The sequence below is a fragment of the Brassica rapa genome, chromosome A09, assembly GCF_000309985.2.
Source record: "Brassica rapa cultivar Chiifu-401-42 chromosome A09, CAAS_Brap_v3.01, whole genome shotgun sequence".
Lineage (NCBI taxonomy): Eukaryota > Viridiplantae > Streptophyta > Magnoliopsida > Brassicales > Brassicaceae > Brassica > Brassica rapa.
This window is the reverse complement of record NC_024803.2, coordinates 8454602-8479681: the sequence shown is the minus strand read 5'-3', so window position 1 is coordinate 8479681 and position 25080 is coordinate 8454602. Positions and strand designations below refer to the sequence as shown.

The window sequence follows — 25080 nt, the reverse complement described above, 5'->3', positions numbered from 1 at the left end:
ATTCAATACCCAAACCCCATTATATCCCATTTCACACGAAATTAGTGGATTGGTTGTGTACGGCCGAGATATAGGGAACCTCACATCGAAATCCTGAACTCATTAGTTCTATGTGTTCATCGTTTTTAGATTGCATTGTTTTTACGTTTCAGAATAACTCTGTTTTCTTTTTGTGAGTGAGAGATTATAAGCTTTGATTAGTGAGTGAAGAATTGTGTCGATCAAATCCGTGAGTATTTTGGTTGGGATAGATCGTAACATGCTTGCGAAATCATTACTGTAAACTTTAACTTTACCATGTACACATAAAACATGATTTTAAGAAGAAATTAGAAAATGTATCTCAGCTAAGCGATAGTCTTTAGCAAAACGTGAAACAATTATTTGGAATTATATATGATTAATAAACTTCTGAACAGTTGAGATTTTATTCGTGGCTCATATTCAAACGTTGCTATCTCTTGGACGGAGATCACTAATTAACACCCGGAGGTCTTGAAATCCTAGTCCTCCTACAGAGCCTGTTCATTATTCCTGTAAGTTCACTTCTTCTAGGAGCAGCTCCACATGGAATGGAGGGTATTGCGCCAATCCGTTCCTCCCCTTTTAACACACGAGTCAATATGTTAAACAGGAAGACCAAAAAAAGGAACACCGAAGCTATAACTAGAGAGTATAGTAAATTGCTAATTAGTTATAACTGTGGCAAAGATTTTCGAAATAAGAAGACACTGACCTAGGTGGCGGAATCTAGCCTCTGTGACACGAACCTGAAAGACTAGGCATGTAAGAAGCATCAAACGGAAAAGAAGAAGAAACACTTGTGTTGTTTTCTTCATTGTCACTTTGTTATTCTCTCAAGTGTCATCGACCACAACTGTATTTATAGATCGAAGCACACAAAATCACATTTGTATACTGAATTGATTCATTTGAAGTGTCAACTTCGTCGCCTTCTTTCTTTTCTACAAAAACGCGGTTTTGTAGAAATAAAATGGTGGCGTCTTCTGATTTTTAATATATAAATAAATGAATAACTTTACTACAATCCAATTTTAAGAACCTAGCCAGGTAACTACGGATATCAAACTTTTGGAAGTTTATAGCGGTTTGTAAGATCATAAAGATGGATTTGGATGTGTGGTGAGGTTTGTAACCCATTTATCTTACCTGTATTTTATTTTGTTGCCAGTGCCATGCTCTGTTTATTATTTCATATTGATTGACAATTTGGATCAGAACATAAACCTTTATAAATTTAGTTCTTAGACTTTTTTGGATGACTTAACCTCTAGGTTCACCCTAGAGGTTCACCAACCAATAGGATTATGTTATTTTAAATTTGATATATTTTATAAAAGGAAATAAAATATTTTCAAGTTATATTATGTTTTTAAAATTAGAAAATAAAAAATAAAAAAATAAAAAAGTAGTAATTACAAAAAAATATTTTTAACGTCGTCAGGAAAAAACTAAACCCTAAAACCTAATCCCTAAACCCTAAACCCTAAATCTGAAATCCTAAACCTTTGGATAAACCCTAAAACCCTTGGATAAATCATAAACTCTAAATCAAAAACACTAAACACTAAAACACTCAAGGATTTAAGATTTTAGTGTTTTTGATTTAGAATTTATGATTTATCCAAGGGTTTAGGGTTTATCCAAGTGTTTAGGATTTACCCAAGGATTTAGGATTTCGCATTTAGGGTTTAGAGATTAGGATTTAGGGTTTAGTGTTTTACTAACGACGACGTTAACAATATTTTTAAAAAAGAAAAATTTGTAACTACTATTTTTTTTACCTTTTTATTTTAAAAATATAATATAACTTGACTATATTTTGTTTCCTTTTTTTAAAGATATCGAATTTGAAATAATAAAATCCTATTGGTTGGTGAACCTAGAGATTCACCCTAGGGGTGAACCCAAGAATAACTCTTTTTGGATCTTATAGTGATATGTAGTCAAACTAAATCTTCACTTCATCTACTTGAAAATACCATTTTTGGTTCATTTTCAGTTATATATTTGCATCAAAAATATTATACCACTAGGTTAAGATCCACGCCTTGCACGGAATGAACATTATATATATAAATTATTTTATATATTATATGTTTATAGCACATTATGGAATAATAAATATATATTGAATAATTAAAAAATTATTATCTACTACTTATATAATTAAATTGGTGCGAACATATAAATAAATTTAATAAATCAAAAAAATATTTTTTCTATTTGATATGATATATAATTAAATTTAAATGATAGTAACATATATATGGTATATTTTAATATTAATATTTATTAGATGATACTTTTTGCTCATATTTTTTTTTATCATTTGTGTCTGTTATAGCAAAAAGTCTAAATTAGTGATAACAAAATTTTCATTGTGGAAATAATGGTTTAAGTAATTTATAATATTTTAAAAAATTAAGTTGTCAATATTTTTTCAAATTTTTTATCAAAAAAATGTTCAAAGTAAATTTCAAAATTACGATATATATGTATTTTTATATGGCATACAGTTTAATTTAAAATGATACATATATTTATATATTTTTTATTTTTTGATAATTATTAAATGAGACTTTCAACTTATATTATTTTTCAATTATTTTTATCATGTCATAACAAAAGTTTTAAATAATAGATCACAAAATTTGAATATAAAACTTTTAACAGTTTTAGTAATTTATACTCGTTTTTAAAAATTCAAAATATAATATATAAATAATTTTTTTAATTTTTATTATATAGTTACTATGATTGTTTAATTTATTTTAATAAATTAAAATTAAACAAATATAACTATAATACACACTTACTTTTATCAAATTTTTATTATTCAAAATCATTAATTGTCATATATACTTTAGTCACATTAGGCAATTCTGTAATCTTATTTAAGAAAATAATGAATCATATTGATAATATATTTATTGTGATTTAATAAAAAGCTTATTATATATTTAAATGGACCAATATATTTCTCTAAAGATTCTAAGAATCATTGTAGTGATGACACGTGACTACAAAAAAAATGTTGCAATGCTTCTCAAATAATATATATAGGAGATAAAAGATGTACTATACATCGAAAATATTAGATTACTAGTGGATTTTATTAACATCAAAATGATTATATTTATAGTAACGATTCGTCTTTTATTTCATTCTTAACTAGTATATAGTCTGTAGACTAGTTGACGGTGTTCAAAAAAAAAAAGGACTAGTTGACAAAATATGAAAGAAGAGGACTACTTGTAGGAGCTCTTCTCCTCCATGCCAACGTCTAAGAGATCCAATTGATGTGTAATTGCTTCAACAGCGAGGATAAGGATCTTGCGGTTGCGCTGTGTTTCTTCAAACGACATGCAGTTTCTCTTCCTTTTGTTGCTCCATTGAACATGTCTTCTTATCCCTCTGGACGTACGAGGTCGAGTTTTGAAATTCCACCACTGGTTGCACCTAGATGCATTAGAAACAACACACTCCTCCTCTGTTTCAGCCTCTTTGAGAAGAGGAAGAAATTCTTCAGACTCGGAAGCAATCATCTCTTCACCAAGAATATCAGATTCCAATACGGCTTGGTTCAAACCAGCTTCAGAGATGGTGTTTTCTTCTTCTTGATCATCATCTCCCTTGAACTTGTTTTTTATTATTCCACTGCAATGGCCTTGTCCATCTGCTGCTTCTGCTTGCTCAGATTTTGAATGAGTTTCACCATTGTTATATAGCCCTTGTTCCCTCTGTGCATCATCATCCATAGTAATTAAGCTCGAAGATTTTTGGACAAGATTAGAAGTTGATGTAGGTTCCATGTGCTCATTGCTGCTCACCCTTTTCTTCCGGCGGACATACTTCTTCTCAAACCGTTTTTCCTCTCGACAACCATTAGAAGGATGTTTAGCTTCTTCAGCTTCTCGCTGCTTCCCTGAAATTTCATCCCAAATATACTTTTACTTAAAATTGACATATAGCTGCAATTGCATCTCTATGATGAAAATGCAAGGCTTACATGCATGCTTTTCAACTCTGCCCGTCAAAGACTCCTCTGGCGCTACCACCACTTCTCCGAAAAATGCGACTGATGCTTGGTTGGCCAGGAACAGCAAATCGATGTGTTTGAGATCAGACACTAACCCAATCCTGCTCTCCAGCATCCATCATTAATTTCAGTATTTAATCAAAATACTCAAAACCATTTCATTTTTGAAAATTAAGCAAAATCTTAAAACCCTCTTCTACCAAGACTAATTACCTCTCCAGGTAGGTTAGCCTCGCTTGTTCCACCGGCTTTGGAGAGATAATCGCTGGTTTTGGCTGTGAAGCTAGAGTGTTACTGCTCCTTTCTTTCATTTCTTTCCCCATTTTCACTTTTACCCTAAGATAAATGTGAAAATTATAAATTTTGAGGAGACTAATTGATTTAACCGATAATTTTGGTAAGTCTAAAAACAATCAAAGAATGAAAATCTAAAAACCTTACCGGCTTTATCAGAACTGTGGCGGTGGAAGCTGAGCTTGATAGGCTTACGGACAATTTCAGCCGTCTGAAACGATGTAAATGTGACAATATTAACCCCCACCCACCCATTTAATACCTTTGTTTACCAAAAAAAAAATATTAGCTACGTTAATAGTAAAAATTAAAATTAACGTAGCTATGCGAATGACGCGCGTTTACTTCGTCTTCACGTGGCAAAAGCGATTCAACTTCTTTCTTTTTCTTGCATCTCATTTATATCATAAGCTATCGCTGCTTGGCTATTGAACCATCAACAACTAAGGAATATTTCTCAAAGTTAAAATTTAGTATTTACAAAATAATAAATTGTCACACAGGATGTCATGTGTAACATGAAACTGGTTTACCTAGTGATAATAAGACAAATGTAAAACTGTTTCTTACATCACACACATGTGGATTTTTAATACTAATTAGTAGCCTTGCGACTTTGCCCCGAACCAAACCAGCCGAACCGAACTGACATTTTCGGTTTTTGGTTCGGTTATGTTTTCGAGATCGGTTTGGTTCGGTACGATTTTAAAAAATAATTCGGTTTTCGGTACGGTTCGGTTTTTGATTTTTTTTTTTTTTAGAAAAACCGAAAATAACCGAAAATAACCGAATTTAACCGAAAAATCCAATTTTTTTAAAAAACCTATACCGAAATTAACCAAAAATCATAAAAATCGGTTATTTTCGGAAATTTAGGTGAAAACAGAAAATAACCGAAAACCGAACCGAACCGAACCGAAATTTAATTCGGTTACTTTCGGAAATGGTTTTTAAAATTTCGATTAACCGTAAACCGACGGTTCGGTTTCGGAAAACCGAAGTTGCAGGGCTACTAATTAGTTTGATTACTCTTTTTTTTAAAAGAACAATTTTAGCTGGATCTTCCTTGTGTGTCATTGTTTTCGTAATATATAGAAATTTCGTAGTAAATATATGTTTTCATGTGTTTCTTTGTCTTTTTTCGCTAGCTGATTTTAGAATTCTCATGGAAAAAATCTTTTGATCCAAAATCCAACCGACTCGAAACAAAATTTTCAACTTGCAATCCAACTATCAGTCTCACAATCCCAATTATAATCTTTACCAACAAGCGGATCCAACAAAGGTCATATGGAAAACATTACAAGATTTACGCCTTAAAGCAAATAGATCGAAGTGGTCGGTGCATCACGATGTCCAAGAAAAATTCATAAAGGAACCTAAACTATGCTTGGTTGCGAAAGGGCTCAATCCAGACCATCAGGATCCAGCTGAAATTAAAATAGCTCTCCTAAAATTTGGCAGTTCATTGGGAATGTTGTCAACAACGACAATACTTATCAATTTTTATCTACTGAACATAACCTTGTTATGGTCTTCGATAAGCAGCTTTATACCTATAGAGGTTGGATTGTCTCCCTTAATAAATAGAGTGACAGAGGTTATCCTACATATCTCAAGCATATACTGTTTAAGGTTTGTATCTATAAGCTACCAAACATATATCAAAGGCATGGGATTGTTAGGAGTATTGGATCAAAGCTAGACAAGTCAAGGAAGTTTCTATCATAGTGTCGACCATAAATAAAGAAGCATAAGTGTGGATTAATGTCCAATTTGATGTCGATGATGTGATAACTGTTACCAAAACTGTGGAGATATGAAGAACAAGGATCATGTGGAGTTGGACTTCCATTACACTGGTTTGCAAAAAAATTGTATCCTCTATGAAAGCTTGAAGCATGAATTCGAGATGTGTAAGGAATCATCCCATCTACAACAACGACAATATGAACTACTGGATATAGCGACCAATCCTTATATGATTGTTCAAGAACAATCTACTGCCATAGGAGAATACCTCAGTACAATGGAGGTGAATCATCTGGAACAACAAACGTGATGCGGTAGATCAAAATCAAGAGGACAGAAAAGAGGTAATACCAGTGCAGTAAAATCAGGAAGATCATCATGTAGTACCCAATTTAGTATCTAGTGAGCAAGGCGTTAAAATAAAGAATCCAGAGGACCCACAAGAAGATGCTTCATCTTCACAAAAACAAAATTGAGATAAGCAACATGGTCAATGTTTGGTGGTTCTCCTCAAATAACCAAAACAATCATGAAGCTTTTGCACTAGAATTGTCAGAGATTGGGAAACTCTTTGACAACTCCACACTTCAAAGATATTAGAAAGTCCTATACTCATGATATCATGCTTCTCACAAAAACTAAACATGTAGATAGTTATGTACATAACTTAGGTAAAGAATTAGGATAACCATGCTTTTTTGTTGTGTACGCTTATGGTAGTAGTAGAGGCTATGCAGTTTTTTTGGAATGACAAGGTTAAGGTATTGTTGTTAGATAACCTAATATGTATTGTATAAACATGTCAGTTGAAAATGGCGCCAAAACTTTTTGGCAGACATATATATATGGAAATCATGTTGGCAAGCATAGACATGAGTAGTGGCATCTATTAAGTCAATTTGAACATGCAGGTTTTCTTAGAAACAAGTTTCAAATTATGATTGGTAACTTCAATGATACAAAAAGAAAATAACAAAAGCAAAGAGTAAATTTTAAGCTAAACACTCTGTGCTCTCTCTCTCTCTCTCTCTCTCTCTCTCTCTCTCTCTCTCTCTCTCTCTCTCTCTCTCTCTCTCTCTCTCTCTCTCTCTCTCTCTCTCTCTCTCTCTCTCTCTCTCTAATAGAATGCTTACTGTTTTTGGTTTTCATGATATTAGAACCTTAGGAGAAAAGTTTACATGGATGGGAAAACGATCAAAATACACTATTATGTCTAGGATTGATAGCGCAGTTTGATTAGTTAGATATATACCTACGACATCAGTGTTTACCTTGGATAGGTTTTGATAATAGACTTTTACTTTTGAGCACTAAAGAAACCAAATGGAAGAAGACTAAGATGTTTTGATACGACAGCAGATGGAGAATGTATCATGAATCGAAGCAAGTGATGGAACAAGTATGGAGGCAAGAATGTGCCACTATTCAGGAAGAGGATACTCACTCAATCATCAAAGCTTGAGAAAAACATTAGCTCTCTCGAGAAGTAAAGAAAACACTAATTCAAAAAAGTTCATCAATAACACTAAACAAGATATCTAGAAAACTTATTAAGCACCTAGTATTGATTATAACCATATGAAAAACTTAAAACTCGGTTGCCATTTTAGTATTGGCTGGAAAACGAGTACTGAAACTATGTAATTCGATATGTTGATCAGCTTGCAAAAATGGCCAGGTATACAAATTAAAGCTAAGTAATAGCCTAGCCAACTAATTAGTTATTGTATTCAATAGTCAATTCTTCAAATAATGAAACAACTAGACAAAAAAGTGTAAAACTGTTTGATATGAAAGGAACGGAAGAAGGCATGGTGAAAAACCAAACACCACAACCGAATTGATCAAGCGCATTGATAAGTTGGTCAAGAACCGAATCTTCAGTACAAGAATGACGGATACTAGAAAGAATTCGAAAGCCATGGAAACATACATAGTCTCTTATAAATGATTTCTAGATTTCAGTTTAAATTATTTGCTCCAAACACTCAGCTATAGTTATAGTTACAAAAAAAAAAAAAAAATTGAATGAATTTAACATTATTTCAAAAAAAAATAATGTAAAACTGATTTTAAAGAATTTAATTTGAAATAAGTGCATATCTCCCTCCCCTCAGAAACTACATTCTTTTTTATCTTTCTTACTTTTGTAATTTTTATATTTTTGAGAGGCTTCGTAACCTAGTGCGTATGTATATATAGTACAATGACCCACGAACTTAAAACGGCCCGAAGAATAGGCCCAATTATACAGTTTCTGCGATTTGGAAATCTCTCCGAACCACCAACCGGTGTGATTCAGTGTGCACGACGGAGAGAGAGAGAGACATGGCGACGAAATCGATGGCGACGCTAGATTCCGGCACCACCTGTTCCTCCTGGAACTACTCCGGCCACCGATTAGCCGCCGGATCCGTAGACGGAACCCTCTCCGTTTATGACTCTCCTGTTCCCTCTTCCTATTCTTCTTTCACTCGCAGTTCCAAAGTTAGGGTTAGCGAATCGAGCCTTGTAAAGATCGTATGGCTGCCTTCGGAATACGGCGATGCAGTCGCCTGCATTTGCGAAGACGGCAGCTTATCCATTTGGGAAGAGGTTTCCGAAGGTAAACTCTATACTCTTGCTGAGTGTTTCAGTTGTTTAGGTTGATAATCGATTTGTGTTTGCTTTGATTGACAGACACGCATGCTCTTGAGTGGAAACTGTGTAAGAGTTTGATGAGCAAGTCTAGTCAAGTCCTCGATGTTCAGTTTGGGGTCTCCAGAAAGAGTCTAAAGATGGTTAAGAGCTTTGGTTTTTTCATCTTTAACTATAGTGCTGTTCGTTTGGTTGACTCTGCGGCTGCGTCGGCGTCAATTTTTTTAATAAACTCTTGTTTGTTACCGGCGTCTGCGTCTAAACACTGCGTCTTAACGTCGATCGCCGAAAAAATCTGCATCTGCGATTAAAACTGCGTCAGCGTCTACGAAAGAAACAACAACTATTTTCATTGACGCTGACACCGACGCCGAGGCTGAAAACTGCGGCAACCAAACGAACATGACTTATCTCTTTTGCTTTCCATTTTAACATTTATGATTCATTTTGCAGGTTGCAGCATATTCTGATGGGTACCTTAGGGTTTTTGAGCTCTTGAATCCTTTGGAATTAAAAAACTGGCAACTTCAGGTTGCTTATTCGTTTCTCAAGTATACATTGGTCTCCATTTGATTTCTTGTGTCTTGTTTATTTTAACATTCTGTTGCAGGCTGAGTTTCAGAATGTTATTGATTCTCTGTCGGCTCTCGGGAAACCATCAACCCTGTCTGCATCTGTTTCTTGGAATCCGATGAGGAGTGGAGAGCAAGAGCCTAGCTTTGTTTTAGCTTTCAACTCTGATTCTCCTCATCTTAATTCTTCCAAGGTAAAGACATTATTACTTAAATTTCTTTTGAACTGGGGAAACGAAGGAATAGTGAGAGACTTGTTTGTTGTTGCAGATCTGGGAGTTTGACGAAGCTCATAACAGATGGTTGGCTGTAGCGGAATTAGCCTCGCCAGAAGACAAAGGTGATCCTGTTTATGCTGTCTCATGGGCCCCAAATATTGGCCGGTAATCTCAATCAATCTTTGCCTCTCGTCTTTCGTTAGTACTGTCTTGAAACGCTCGAACTAATCCTCTTTTGATACAAGACCATACGAGGTTGTTGCTGTTGCAACACATAAAGGCATAGGGATATGGCAAGTTGGTCTAGCTCCTGACCTTGATGGAAGGCTTCCTGTAAAGAAGGCCGCCTCGCTTTCTGGTCATCAAGGCGAGGTATCCAGTTTTTAAAGCTCCTTTGTACCTTCCATTTGTGTTAAACATAACTAAATTATACTGCTTTGATGTTTTATGTTCAGGTTTGGGAGATGGAATGGGACATGAGTGGCATGACTTTAGCTACCACTGGAAGCGATGGGATGGTCAGATTGTGGCAGTCTAACTTAAATGGTGAGTGGCACGAACAGGCCATGCTCGAACCAGTTCCCTCTTGAAGATTCCGTGCTCACTTATTTAGAGTTTTGTTCGATGATTCATATCTTCCAATGTGAGTTAAAGGGTCTTAAGCTTTCTATTGTATAACAGATCATATTTTACAATGGTTTGATTTCATTTCGGTTTTACGTATTTAGGCCAAGATAGACGATTGAACTATCTTTGACAAAAAAAAGTCAAGCTATCCTTACACCGAAATAAAACCAGTTTTGAAACTAAAATTATACAAAACCGATACCAAACTAAGATTTGAATAAAAATCAAAACATGAACAGAAACCAAACCAAACCAAATGTTTGTTCAAAAAAAAAAACACAAACCAAATAACTGGCTCCCTAGTTTTGAAACCAGATCATACAAAAGCAAACTTCAGATTAAATTTTGAAAACAGAACCGTTTATGGATTTATATTTGGTTAAGCTAATGAGTTTCGGTTTAATCAAAGATCTTGAGAAACTCTAAGACTTGATCTCATACCAAACAAGCTTTGAAGAAAATATTTAAAGACTTTTATGTTAAGGAATCCTTACCAAACTCTTTTTGATTTGAGAAATGGATTTAATAGTAATGTTCAAGAGCTAAGAACATCCTAAATAAAATAAACAAATACAGTCAGATCGAAACAAGAAGAGATCAAAGGAGTTCAGTTTTTTTTTTTCCTCAGAACCTGCTAGTTAACGCAAACGACTCGATTTTTAGCGGCTGAAATGACGCAACGGGGTTTGGGTTTAAAGTTAGAGTTTAGGGTCTTGTTGTTTTTTTTCATTTCACGTGCTCTCCTAGTCCTATGCACTGCTCAGAGATTTCATGCAAAGTCGTTGAATTAACGTTGTTTGGGAGGTGCCAAGATGAACGATGGATGTTCATACTTTTGACTTGATAGATTTTAAAGATGGCAACCTCTTAGAGTCAAACTGTTACTAAAAATTGGCTTGATAAAATCAGACGCTCATCTGCATGTTTCATAGCTTCTTGCAATAAAAAACATGTTTGGTTTGTCAATGAATTATATGTTTTTTTTGTCAACATTATATATTTTGTTTATTCAAAACAATACTAAAGTTAAGATAAAAAAAAATGAAGCAAATAAATATATAGGCTGAATCTATTTATAAAACAAACAAACAAAAATATCTGCCATAGTTAGTATTGATATTTATAAAAAGAAATAGGACAGTTTAAAAAAAAATTATACTCGTACAAGATCGCAATGAGATCAATACGAACAAAAGAATCTGAATATTGGACAAATATAATTGAGAACCAGTTCTGACAAAGACATCCATATTAGGTAAAAAGAAAATGCCATTCGAATTGATTCAGTTTAGATAATTGTAAACTAAAGAATAAGTTCAAGATAAAGACAGGCACTCTATAACAAATAGAGTTTATTCGAATTCAGTAGAACTTAAGCTAATTCTCATCGCATATATATAGACATCTAAGGCTCATTCCAAAACCCACACACAACACAAATACAAACCATAAAACTCGCTTCTTCTCTACCACAATGCAGTACTACGAAACACGTGAAAAAGAATACTACGATGTGGCTCAAGGCCAGAGTCGCCAGGGTTATGGTCAGAACCATCACCAGGGATATGACCAGAGCCATAGCCGCCCAGTATATGGGCATAGTCCGACTATGAATCACCGTAGCCATGGTGGGTTTCTTGATGGACTATTCAAGGGTAAAAATGGTCAAAAGGGTCAGAACGGCTTAGGGACGTTTCTAGAGCACAAGAGCCACGAGGCTAACAAGGGCCATGGACATGGGAAGCTCTTAGGACAGCACCAGAAGAAAACTCACGAGACAAACAAAGGTTTTAATGGCCTAGGAACGTTCATTAACAATGGAGAGAAGAAACATAAGAAACAAAATGAGCACAAGAAGAAGAAGAACAAAGATGGGCATGGCAGTGGCAATGAGAGTGGAAGCAGCAGCGGTAGCGACAGCGACTAAATGAAATGATTTCATAAGCCTAATGCTTCTAAGAGAGACTGTTTAAAGTAAGTCGACGTAATACTTAGAATAAAAACCACTTAGGTGGTTGTCTCTCTGCATGTGTACCATATATGAGCTTCACTAATATGAATCTACTTTTTTTACTTTTGTTTCAAAACCAGTGGAGAAAACGAGAGATATTAATGCCTATAACGCTTATCAGTCGGCCAGCTAATAAGTAATCCATATCTACTACATAAATGTTAACAAGGATAAATATAAATTTTACTCCCAAAAATAGTTGAACCAGTAAGACCATTCCTAAATCATATCCTCTTGTCTAAATAAATATTGTGAGAAACTGTCAATCTCTGGTCAAGAGACAATATTTAAATTACAGTAGACAATATTCATCTTCAAATTATTTATACAAAGAGATAGAACCCTGTCATGTTTTGACACAAAATAAAAATATAATGACAAGATGGATGATGTTGGCATTTTCCGCTTTAGTCTTTGCAAAGATCGTCTAATGTGGGTTGGATATCAAAATTTATACAAAGCTTATATATCGGGAAATTTTGGGACTGAAATTTATCTTCAAAACATTATCACCTTTTTCCATTTTTCAAACACTGTAAAAAAGCCATCGTAGACAAGGATAAAAAAACAGAGGATAGCAATGATGGATTTTCAGGATTCAAAAGAGAGAGAAATAATGATTTGAGGCATTGAGAGATCGATTACGAAAAGTAGAATTATGTAAAACTGGATTTATATGATGGACCAAATCAAGTGTTCTTACGGTGGTCTGATCCGTTATTGCTTGGTCCATAGACTCCATACTATATAAAGCTGTATATGATAAAAATTGTTAATAAGAACAACAACAATAAGTCTTTGACTTATCACATGGAAGGGGAGAATAAAAGGGACCACTTTAAAAGCATTGAGCATGGTAGAGACTATGACATGTGCTCAACTCTACCTTCCCCACCGGTCTTATTAAATTGCGTTCTTACAAACATTATGTTTTATCTTCACACCTGTGATAAACCTCCAGAAGATTTTGCTACAATAAAACTGTTACATATAATAATAGTTGAAAGTACAATCAGAAAGTCCTTGGATGATCTCTATAATATAAATTCAAAAAAGGAGCTTTCACAACCTCTCTCAAAAACAACGAGGCTTAAATTTTAATTAAAAACCCTAATATATCCATTACTTAAAACAACTTTCGAACGATTTTGACAAAAGATCCTGTTTACTTTAATAAACCCTAATTCACACCTAAAACCCTAATCTTCTCATCATATTTCTTGATCCCCAAGTCTTCTCTTACTCTCCATATGATTATGATCAAAATTCACGGTTTTGTGAATTAATTAGCGAGAACTTCCCAAATAAGCTCTGGATCGAACGACGGCATCCTCGCAAGTAAAAATCCTTCAGTATCCATCATCATGTCTTCCTCGGCCGCCGCCGTTGTGGTCGCCGGCATTTCATCGGAGATAGAAACCGACGCAGGAGAACTATTCTTGCTGTTCCAGTAGCTATTCTCTGAATCCGCCGCAGTGGCAGTTGCCGCCGGAGAAGACAGACTTCCCGGCGAGGATGATGAAGAATCTTTGCTTCCTTTACCGCTCTTTTTGGCTCTTTCTCTTCTGACTCTCTGGCAAATAGATTGAATCTTCCCGTCGACGGCGTTTTTGAGAGCTGTTAGCTTAGAGGAGTCTCCGAGTCCGAGCAGCTCGCTCGGGTCCTTGAGATTTGGGAAGTTGAGACGAGCGTATTCTCCGCGGAGCTTATAGGCGGCGCGATCGTAAGCGTAGGCGGCGGCTTCCGCCGTCTCGTAAGTACCTAACCAAACCCTCATTCTGTTTTGCGGCAGTCTTATCTCGGCGACCCATTTTCCCCAGTGTCTCTGCCTCACTCCCCTGTAAAGCTTCTTCTTTTTCGCCGTCCTCCCAGCCGCTAACGCCGCGGCGAAAGCTGCGGCGGGAGAAGATTGATGATCGAACGATGAAGAAAACAGAGGAGGAGGAGTGGAGATTGCTCTGTTTTGGAGGTGGAAGCTCTCGATAAGATCTCGCTGGTGGAGATAGACGGAGGAGCCGAGCTGCGGCGGCGGAGGATTGAGAGTGTCGAGGGATGTCGTGGCGGAGGAAGTAGCGAGGAATGAGAAGACTGAGTCGAGTGTGTTTGGTCCTCCTGCTAATATGATCTGAGAGAGAGAAGCTCTTATTTCTGAGATTTTGGGACTCAAATTTGTCTGAAAATGATAGTTATGTTCTTCCATTTTTTTCAAAACAAAAGATTATTAGAACGCCAAATCGTCCTGGTGTCTTGTAGTTTTACAACAAGAAGAAGAAAAATAACTACTGATTGTGTTTGAACAAAAATAGGGATCAAATAATGAAAGTTTGAAACAGAGGATGGATGGTGATGGTGGATTTCTAGGTTCAGACAGAGTTTTATTATGAGAGAAAAAAGTAGAGTTTATTTTGTTTTTTTAGAGATCTAGTTAATGGGTTTTGGGGTTTCAAAGTTTAGAAACAGCTTGTACATATTTATAGACTTTATTTAGTAGAGGGAAGGAGAAAAAAAACCCAGAAAGGTTGCTTTACAGATTTCACATGGAGCTCTTTGACTTTTTCTTAGTTGATCTTTTTTTCTTTATTTTAAAGTTTTGCCTAACTATTTTCATCATGATTTTAATAGAATGTATCTAGTTTGATAAATATACATACCACATTTTATTTTTCTAATAATCAGTGCATGACATTTATAAGCAGTTAAGCCTAGACTCAAGATAACCAGTCCTCAGCATACCACATCTATTAAAGTTTGAAGTTACATTCACAAGCTTGCATATTATTCAATTTTATTCTATCGAAGCTTTGGGAAATTTAAATATTATAAGGATAAGTTCTAGGTTTTTGAAAATTTGAGTCTGATTTGTTGATGGTAAAATTAGACCGCTACTTTTTTTAAAAAAAACTACTTCTTAATGTTTTGATAGGTGTAGAACGATGGACAAGTGAGAGTCTAGAACTTTTTCTATTACAATTATCTATCATATTACTATTTTTAAAGGAAGTGGACAAAATATCTGTAAATTTTTATTTGGCCTATTATTAGATGTGGGCAAAAAAATTGTAAAATTTAATTTCCACATATTAACCTTTTCGAATCGAACAAAAAAAATTAGATATTACTCTACGAAGCAAAATAAATACTAATATCTACAAAAAATGAAACAATTAAAAAATACTAATATTTTAGAAAGGGATATGCTCTGATCCGTTATATGCATCTATAAATATATATTTAAGGAACTAAATATAAAAGTTATATAGTTATTTTGTCTGTAACTTTTACAATATTTTTATTTATTAAATTGGTTATTTTAGTTATTAGAGTTTTAAAAATAAATAAATTTGATTTGATTTTTTATGTAAATTTAGTTTTCTTAACGGATCGAATTTAATATCCAATTAAAAGTGTACACTTTCCAGTATATCCGGATGGATACGGATTGAATCGGTTTGGAAAAATGATATGGACGAAACGAATCAGATTACGAATACCTCCAAAATTTTGGATATTTGATCCATGTTCACCCCTCTGTTCTAATACAGAAACCTTAGCATAAAAAGTATTCTTGTTCTACCATTTGATTGGTAATAACAACATTATAATTAATCTCGATTAGTATATTATACTGAAGGTAATCGTTTAACATTCACACTTCTTTTCTGGAATACATTCACACTATTGGTAGAACATTTATACCATTTTTCAAGTAAGACTGGAAATGTAGGGATTTATATTTTGGGCGCAAATGACAAAGAAAGTTTGAGCATTCGACTGCTCTAGTTACTATGCATTCATACAAAATGCGGTAACGTATATATGATTAGTCAGAGTTCATATCCATCTAAATGATGCGATCAGTGATAGATGTGAATCGTAACCTTTTTTACCAAAAAAATAAGAAGGAAACGGTAAGATACTATCATGTTTTTGAAACGATTAACACTATCTTTTCTTCAAATTAGTCATATACTATATTTGTTCTTATATAAAATACATCTGAAACAACATCATTTGTGGATTTTGGAATACGGTGTTAAAACTTAGTTAGTATCGCAGTTAGCAAAAAAAAAAACTTAGTTAGGATAGTCGTTGGAATTTGGAAGGTGTTATGTCGACACTGTTTGACCATTATGTATTTGACTCTAATACAGTAATATTCATATATATATCTATATATATATTGTTTTGGTAAACAATGTTTGATGCAGAAACAGCTGAGATTAAAATTACATCTCCACATTTTTGGCCAACACAAAGACGAATCCGTGTGGTCTCCACAAGAAACTTTTAAAATTTATGAGGCAAGAGAAAGATAGGTAGAGAAGAGTCAAAACTTCTTCTGTCTAAGAAAGGTATCATAAATTCTCTGACACGCCTTCGTTTTCTTGCCATCTTCTCTTCTCCTCCACGAACTACAATCTCATTTTCAATCTGTGCATAAAAATGGTATAAATCCCTTTACATAATTTAATGATCTAATCAATTAGACTAAAGTTCTTTTCAAAGAATGTATTTGTCAAAAAATATTTGAATAACGTAAACTGTACTTTTGCTTTGCAAAATTATTTGATTAAAATCTTCACCAGACAAATTATTTTTCAGGTTCAAAAATGGTAGATGATAAAAGTTTATGTTGTCCGATCCGATCAAATAGTATAGTCGATATCGCCTAATGTGTCATTTTTTTTAACTATTGCATAATTTATGGAATTAGTTTGAGACTCGGATATTCCTATCCAAGGAGCAAACCAGAAAAAAAAACCATAGATTTCTCTTCTGTTTTTTCAAAGAAAATTTATTGTTCAATTGAAACATATGTTTAAAGAAATTAAAAATTTACATTCAAATTCTTACTTGTGCACAAACGACGACCCTATACTTGAACCTATGTACGGCACCTTTTGCAAAAACCATTTGATAACTTTTAAACATGGACAAACCCAATTAATTTGCTTCAAGTATCTGAAAGTCATCTAACTACATACTCAAGATTGTTACAATATCTTTTTCACTAAAAGGTGTAATTTTGGCGGTCACGAGTTGTATATGACCATACGCTTATAAGTAAAAAATTCTAGTACGTGAAGTGTTAGCCAAAATCGGGGATCTCAATTCTACATTTGAAGTGTACATATATATCTGTAGGCATATAATATAGGTGTATGTGATCAATGACACGTACAATCAATAAATTGCTTTTAGAACATATCTCGGGGCCGGTCCATTCCTAATAAATCCAAAAAGTTATCATTAAATCCAATCACATGTAAGCTTTCGGTGATTTTTCGTGTTTTGTTATTTTGTTCCTTAAGGAAGAAAAAAAAAGAACTACAGTTAACTTTTTCTCAAACTATTATGTTAGTAATAGTATTACATGTTAACAAACTATCTTTCAAATGAAATAACTTAATTAACATTCATGTTAAACCAACTGGATATGCCTTATCTGGTTGATGAATTGGTGCTTTTGTGTGTTAGTTTTTGAGCGTTAACACTCGTAGTTCAAGTATATCTAATATTAAAACCTGAAAAACTAGTTTTATGTTGGTTTGGTACAATTTTGTTATTAATTTTATTTTCAAGATAATAATATACATCCAACCATTTTTACCAAAAAAAAATATACATCGAACCAGCTAAAACAAAAGTCTACAAGAAGAAAAATAAGTTTATCAGAAAATATTTCACACTGAAAGCAGTTAGGCAACTTTAACTCCACAATAAGGAAATTCTGGTAGAAGCCCCATGTGGAGTACTTGAGGTCACTTAAAGACGACATAGGTCTCTTGGTATTGAAATTTCACAGTTAAATTAAGGGCCATCAATAATATATATGACAAAAGAAAAAGTTTAGCATGACTATAGTCCCTATATATAAAGGAATTAATTATTTAGAATACCATTTAAAGCAACTTTGTAAAATTGTTTATGTTGGTTACAGCAAATTTTTGAGCTTTAAACTCATAATCTCTTCGAACAAAGAAACAAATACATATACTTCTTTTGTGCACAATCAAATAGATATACATGAATTTGTTATATATCATTCTCGTTTACTGATACCGATATATAAAGTTTGATTGAAAGGCAATAAGTACTAAGAAAATTGATATGTTTTTATGCTTGTTTTTCAAATATGAAAGAAAAAATTTATAAGCAAAGATTTTTTTTTCTGAACAAAAAATTTATAAGCAAAGATGTATTTTTTTTTTGGACAAACGATAAGCAAAGATGTATATAACTTATAAAATACATACGCATGATTTATTTGTTTCTTGCACGTAAACGTCAACCTTTAGTAGCTTTCGTATGAACAGTAGAAGCCGCGGAGCATTACAGCTAACGGATGCTTGGGCGATATGGTAAATTCAACAACATTGAGAATCTTATCCGGATCGAGTGACAGACACCGTGTGAAAGTAACTGGGTCGTCGTCGTTTTTAGTCGAAAAACTGTGGCATAAACGAGGAAATATTAGGAAAGGTTAGGGGTAGGAACGACATTACGAACACCGAAAAAGTAATTTTTTGTCGTTATTAGCGTATGTTGGAAAGGCGACGCCGACAGAACAGTGGTCCACTGCTTCTGAAGACGACACGTCACCGAACTTTGTCTCCTTGTGGGGTCCCATAAAATGGATCGCTTTCTCCAGATCAATTAAATGCAAGATCGTTTTTCTTTCAGCTAGCTAGCTATGTAATTTCGATGGAAAGAAACGTCACACTGACGCCACTATTCTACCTCTGATATTTGATAATATGTTGTTGGAAACTTGGAATGGCTTTAAATTAGACCTAATTCTAACCTTTTTGTTTTCATTCACTTGGTTCCTTCAGTAACGTTGAGAATATAAATAAATATCTTTATCAACTCATTTTTTATTTGCTAAAGAAAACACATATGTTCAAATGAACATTGTCAATGCAAGTGTGTTGCTAATATGATATGACATGGATCAGCTAATATCTTCTTTTTTTTTTTGAAAAAAGATCAGCTAATATCTTAAAATAACACGTAAGAGAAGGTTCAAATAATTGAACCAATACTCAGCAAATTTAATATATTTAAATAAAAACGCAATCAAAATGTCTTGGAATTAGAATGAATATCATGATACTGAATATTTATAATTGATAACTAACACCCATGATTATACGGTGACGTGAAAAGATACAAAACTCAAAGGTTATATGAAATCGTACGGATAAAAAAAAATCGTACGGATACGTGCTAACATGGTGAATTATGAAAGTACATATATATTTTAAGGTGACTCTACAAAAAGGGTTATTTGCCGCCCGCACCTTGTCCTAATACGAGTGGATAACTACTACACGCATCGACGGGCATCTATAAACATATAATAACATATACATCATTTTCCTTATAAGAAAACTAGATAAAATCTAGCTACAGATTAAATCATAGACCTACGTGAATCGTTAAGGATCTCATAGGATTATCGAGTGCAGGTTTAGGCGTATGCCTTTTGCAACTTATAGGGAACTGATTATTAAATTTAGATACTCTCGGAAGTATCTATTCAATTGATTTACCGACCAAATTAAACCAATATATATATATATATATATATGTATATGAAAATCTATACTTCTGTTGTAATAAGCATATTTGTTGACACGTATGAAAACAATACAAACAATACAAATGGGAGGTACTTAATTACACTAATTTCTGTATATATGGTTTCCATAGTACTTGATGGGCTAAAATTTAAGAAATAGATGGGACATTATTCAACAGATCGTAGACAACTAGACATTGTGACGAATATCGTTTCTTTGACGGCTTGTGGACCATCATACATTTAGACTTTTTGTTTCCGAGTGCAAGCATTATCATGTATAGTTAGAAGACAATATGTGAAATACTTAACACTATATATATTATAGAACTCTGTTTTTGTTTACAAATTTGAGTTTTTCGTGATATATTTTATTTATGGGTTCACTAAAGCATTATCAAATGCTAATTTTCAACTAAGAAACAAAATGCAAAATATACCTGAACTTTCTTAGTGCATATGTAAGAAATCACCAGCACATATTGATGAATACAATTATTACTTGTGTAGCAAACAATAGTATTGAATAAGAATTGTTTTCATATAGATATTAACTAGGTAATAATCTGCGCCCTGTGCGGGATGTGATTATTAATTTCGTTATTTTTAATAAAAAGACATTAAAGATGTTTAATCTGAATATTCGTTCGGTTTTAGTTTTTTTTCTTTTGGGTTTTTAATCTTCTAAAATATAACTATTATTTTAAATTAATATTCATGCTAGTTTATTCAGTTAAATTTTTGATTTTTGATTTTTTCGGGTAAAAACCAAAAATTAATATTATTTGTTCATTTTCATGTTATGAATCTTAAATAGTCGTCATGTCGAACCAATATTTTCATATTATAGTTTCTAAACAGATAATAGTTTAAGAAAAAGAAAAGAAAATTATTAAGAAAAATCATTTCACTACAATTTGGTCGGTAAAAGAAACATTAAGAAAAAATATTTCAACTTTCAAAAAAATTAGATACTTCAATTGTGGTGAATACTTAATTACAAGGTGCTCACATCAAGGTGCACATACATGTGTATGTAAAAAGTATATAAAAATAGTTGACAAATATATAAAGATATTGTTAATTAATATTAAATGATATTTTTTTCAAAATAATACATGAAAGATAAAATTAAAATTAATTTAAAATAAAAAAGGCCTTGACATCAGTCAATTTTTTTTATATAAAGAAAATAAAATTGTATCCGTAAATAGGAGTGTACACAGATTGAATATCTGGGTATTTGGAAGCATTCGCGTCGATTCGATCTTTAGCCACCTAGATATTCGGTGACTCGGATATCCAAAATATTTTAGAATTTTAAAGAATATCCGATTTGATCCGTAAATAAAATAAAATTTTAAAAATAATTGAAAATTTTAATAATAAGATTTTATTACAAAAAAAACATTATTTAACTTTTTAAATTCTAGTACCTAATATAATAAATTTAATTCATAAAAATATTGTAAAACTGATATAAAGTATACTATATATAACGTATATATATAATTCTTTACATATATGAATATATATGCATATAAAAGATTGAATTAGATATTTTTTCCTAAAAATATTGGTTTTTGTGATTTGCTTCTTTTCTGGATATTGTATTTTAGTATTTGATTTGTTTCGTAGAGTTACGGATATCCATATTTTTTGGTTCAAATCAAAACGGATAACGAATCGAATCAAAATTTATGAATATTTTGCTCAACTTTATCTGTCAAGAATAAAAATAATATATATATATAGTTTGGCTTTTGATTCGTTATCTATTTTTATACGAACAGAAAAATCCAGAGTTTTATTGGAACCATGTGAGTTTTATATTAAAAAAAACCGCAAAATACATAGTGTGAACAAATTTATAAATATTGTGTGAACGTGTTAGCATAATTATTATCAAATCACTGTGAAACTGCCACGTGTCTATTATAGTGTGAATCCATTTATTACAATGTTTTTCTTTTAATATATAAGGAATTCTACACAAAACATAATATATATTAAACGAAGTTACCATGATACTGTAGCGGTTGCGGTTAACAAATCAATCTCCTGGTTAACCAGAGTTTTGTTTAGCTCCCAAGTCTTAGGTAAAGTCGGGAATCATCAGCAGAGCTAATAGTAAACGGGTTTTATAGACACGAATTGGATATATTTTCTTCCTATTACATATTCTCCGTAGTTATTGATGTAGGTGTAACGCCCCGACCGCCCACGGCTAAGGGGCTACCCACACCCGCTCTCTCGGTCCGTGAGACCCATCCCGTTCCAATGGTCGGTGTGTCAATTTTTCCAAGGCCCGAAAGTTATGTTTACTACCCTACAATCACCAAATGACATTTTTCCTTGCTTTGACTTCACTCACACAGTATCGCGAATCACTTCCCAATAGGTCACCCATCATTCCACTAATATACCTCAAGCACGCTTAACTCTAGAGTTCTAAACAGATGTGACGGAAAATGTAAATCAACTTTTGTAATATAGATAGCCAAATTAATTATCTTAAGTCTTTTCATATATCACAACTCGGGATGTTACAATTCACCCTTTCTAAAAGAATGCAACATCCTCGTGCGCCCCACGATAGATCTCAAGATGCCTCTCAGGTCAGAACCGAGATGGCTAACCACCTCTGATACCATTTGTAACGCTCCAACCGGCCACTGCTAATTGACCACCCACGCCCGCTTTCTCGGCCCGTGGGCCTCATCCTGTTTCAGCGGTCGGTGTATTAATTTTTCCAAGGCCCGAAAGTCATGTTTACTGACTTTGCAATCACCACATGACTTTTCCCCGTGCTTCGGCCTCACTCACATGGTATCGCGAATCACTTTCCGTTAGGTCACCCATCCTTCCACTATTTCATCTCAAGCACATTTAATTTTGGAGTTTTAAATGGATGTGTGACGGAAAAAAATAAATTAACTTTGATGACAGAGGTAAGCAAATCAATTATCTTAAGTTTTTTCATATATATACAAATTGAGATGTTACAGTGGGATGCGTAAAAAATTAATACAACTATCTCTCCCCAACATAACTATTGCTTGGCTATTATACATATATATGCTCGACTACGTGTGCTTATATTTGAGGTCCCCTCTCATCCCTAATGTAGAATTTCAACTTTTGCAAAGCATGTATGATATATGGCCATACTTTTCTGGACCTACCAGTCTTCTTATTCTCATTATTTTATTTTGATTATAAATTAATTCATTACGCGCGATGACACAGCTAAGAAACTGTTAAAAGGAATAGATTTCATGCACCCTATGACACATATTAATGATTAGATTTAGTTGGATACGTAATTTTCTTAAAACGAGTATTTCAATCTAACAGTTTTAGGAATATAACTTCAATATATGCAATGAATAGCGTGTGAGGCTTCGTAAATCGACAGAAGTGCTGTAATAATATTTATCGCAATAGAATCTAAGAAGTAAAAGCTGTCGACGAGTATTAAAATGAGAGTCCCAAGACCCAAGTAGAATATTCATCATAGGCGTGTAGAAAATCTAAAACAACTTGAATATAGTTTCATGTAGCTGACGACTTGGTCCTCGTTCTACACAGAATGTAATTTATTAATAACCAAAACTTCAATAATTAAGATAGAACGGAGCTGGATGTGGACCCGGTCGGTTTGACCTCCTTCTATTAATTTTATTTTAATATACGTGCTTTCAAATTATTGAACAATTTTATTATATTTTGTTGCTAAGAAATTATTGAAACTTTAGAGTGACGATGCATTGTAAAGGCTTTTTCTCTTATAGGCTCCCAATACTGTCCCTTGTTGATTGTTAATAATTATATGCACTCTATTTTTTAACTCTGAGTTTCATTCTAAATAGGGAGGTTTATTAGATCTGGAATCACTGTTATTAACATACAAAAAGACACTTTTCAAAAAAAAAAACATATAAAAAGACACATAATATAAAAGACAGTAAAAATGGCAGCAATGTTACTACTCGGTGAAACGTGTTGTCCTAAACGACATATCTCAATTTCGAAGAACAGAATATTGATTGTAGTGACGAGATGATCGAGTTGTGAAAATTGAAAAGAAGACAACAACACCTTTTTTTAGCTCGATCGCTTCAATTCACAATACCAAAACTACAAGAAGGCAATGCATATTTCTATGGTATAAGAAGTAAAACAATTCATGCACATCATGATAAGTAGAGATCCCTTATGGTATTGCATCAACAAACAACCAAAACATTATCATCATGTGATAAGAATATGTCACGAGGCATAATGTAACCAAACTTCCAAATAAAGTAAATAGACTTTATCTATATCATTATTCTAAAACTACCCTATAATTAAGGTAATTAGACTTTCCCCGTTGACAAAACACGTGGCGAGTTCAGTACCGACGCCAAGTAGAGCTTTGACTTTTTGTCTGTTTAATTGGTTTTTCTTCTTACTATGCAGGTATTAGTTGTCTAGTTGTTGGTTTTCGTTTCGTTTTCGTCTCAATTATTATTCGAATAATAATTTAGAAAATAAAACTTAGACAGTTGAATATGTATATACATATGAGCCGATCAATTCTAGTGGTAAACACGATGAATATTACATAATTTTTATATTATTAAAGAAATGTCCTTCCAAATTCTAATCATATGACTATATGAGCCGATCAATTGTAATGTTAAACACGATAAATACTGCATAATGATAGTAATGGTAATGTGCAGGAAACTCTATTTACTTATATAATGACAATATGCGAGAAATTCCATTTACTTCTACTTAATTAGTGCTAATAGTCTTCTCATTCATACCGCAAAAAATTAGTAGTGCGAAAGTTAAATATATTGTGAATGTTTCCCACATCCCCCTTCTCACTATTGTGGATTTTTTATGTATTCAGTTTGGTTCTTATCATCTGAAGAGATGTCCCCTAAAAAGTAAGAGAGCCATGTTTAATATGCAACTGAAACATTCGTCAGTAGGTTTTCGTTTTTGGAGAATTAATTGGCTATGTGAATTTGAACTAAATTATAAGGAATCCCATCTGCCCCAAAAATGGTTAGACGTGGAAAATAGCAAACCCCAAGCGGGCAGGTGTTGTATTTTTCTCGTCATTAAGTCTGGCCCACAAACCATTAGCGGGATGGGGGAGGCCGAAAAGATAACGAACTCCAAAGATTTTACGCGCTGAAGTGATCCCGATAGAATCCATGCGGTGTCCGTAGGAAGAAACTAGGTTAAGTCAAATATAGAAATGTGAAAAGGGTCGGAGATCCGCGAACCAAGTCCAATAAGGTTTGCTATTGCCTATTGGA

The 25080-nt window shown here is 33.4% G+C and overlaps 4 protein-coding genes and 1 long non-coding RNA gene across 6 annotated transcripts; 2 read left to right on the top strand and 3 right to left on the bottom strand.

Moving 5' to 3' along the window:
* Window positions 1–260: 260 nt before the first annotated feature.
* Window positions 261–997, bottom strand: LOC103838154. Its single transcript, XR_627067.3, has 2 exons — window positions 737–997; window positions 261–603 (listed from the first exon to the last, which is right to left on the bottom strand). It is a non-coding gene; the product is annotated as an uncharacterized LOC103838154 (long non-coding RNA).
* Window positions 998–3064: 2067 nt separating this feature from the next.
* Window positions 3065–8110, bottom strand: LOC103838155. 2 transcript variants are annotated; one of them, XM_009114580.3, is made up of 5 exons: window positions 4505–8110; window positions 4277–4399; window positions 4034–4164; window positions 3855–3949; window positions 3065–3764 (listed from the first exon to the last, which is right to left on the bottom strand). In XM_009114580.3, exons 2-5 carry the CDS (start codon window positions 4384–4386, stop codon window positions 3273–3275), a joined length of 828 nt encoding a protein of 275 aa, XP_009112828.1. In that variant the 5' UTR covers window positions 4387–4399; window positions 4505–8110; the 3' UTR covers window positions 3065–3272. The 2 variants fall into 2 exon arrangements, with proteins under 2 accessions (XP_009112828.1, XP_009112827.1); XM_009114579.3 differs by having other exon boundaries at window positions 3065–3949.
* Window positions 8111–8341: 231 nt separating this feature from the next.
* Window positions 8342–10259, top strand: LOC103838156 (protein SEH1). The gene is made up of 7 exons (XM_009114581.3): window positions 8342–8714; window positions 8789–8889; window positions 9200–9277; window positions 9357–9512; window positions 9589–9701; window positions 9782–9908; window positions 9992–10259. The coding sequence occupies exons 1-7, from the start codon at window positions 8438–8440 to the stop codon at window positions 10124–10126; spliced, it is 987 nt and encodes a 328-aa protein (XP_009112829.1). The 5' UTR covers window positions 8342–8437; the 3' UTR covers window positions 10127–10259.
* Window positions 10260–11577: 1318 nt separating this feature from the next.
* Window positions 11578–12242, top strand: LOC103838159 (filaggrin-2). Its single transcript, XM_009114583.3, has one exon. It carries the CDS (start codon window positions 11638–11640, stop codon window positions 12088–12090), a length of 453 nt encoding a protein of 150 aa, XP_009112831.1. The 5' UTR covers window positions 11578–11637; the 3' UTR covers window positions 12091–12242.
* An 882-nt stretch (window positions 12243–13124) lies between these two features.
* Window positions 13125–20474, bottom strand: LOC103838157 (ethylene-responsive transcription factor ERF061). The gene has a single exon (XM_033279475.1). The coding sequence runs from the start codon at window positions 14372–14374 to the stop codon at window positions 13457–13459; it is 918 nt and encodes a 305-aa protein (XP_033135366.1). The 5' UTR covers window positions 14375–20474; the 3' UTR covers window positions 13125–13456.
* Window positions 20475–25080: the final 4606 nt, after the last annotated feature.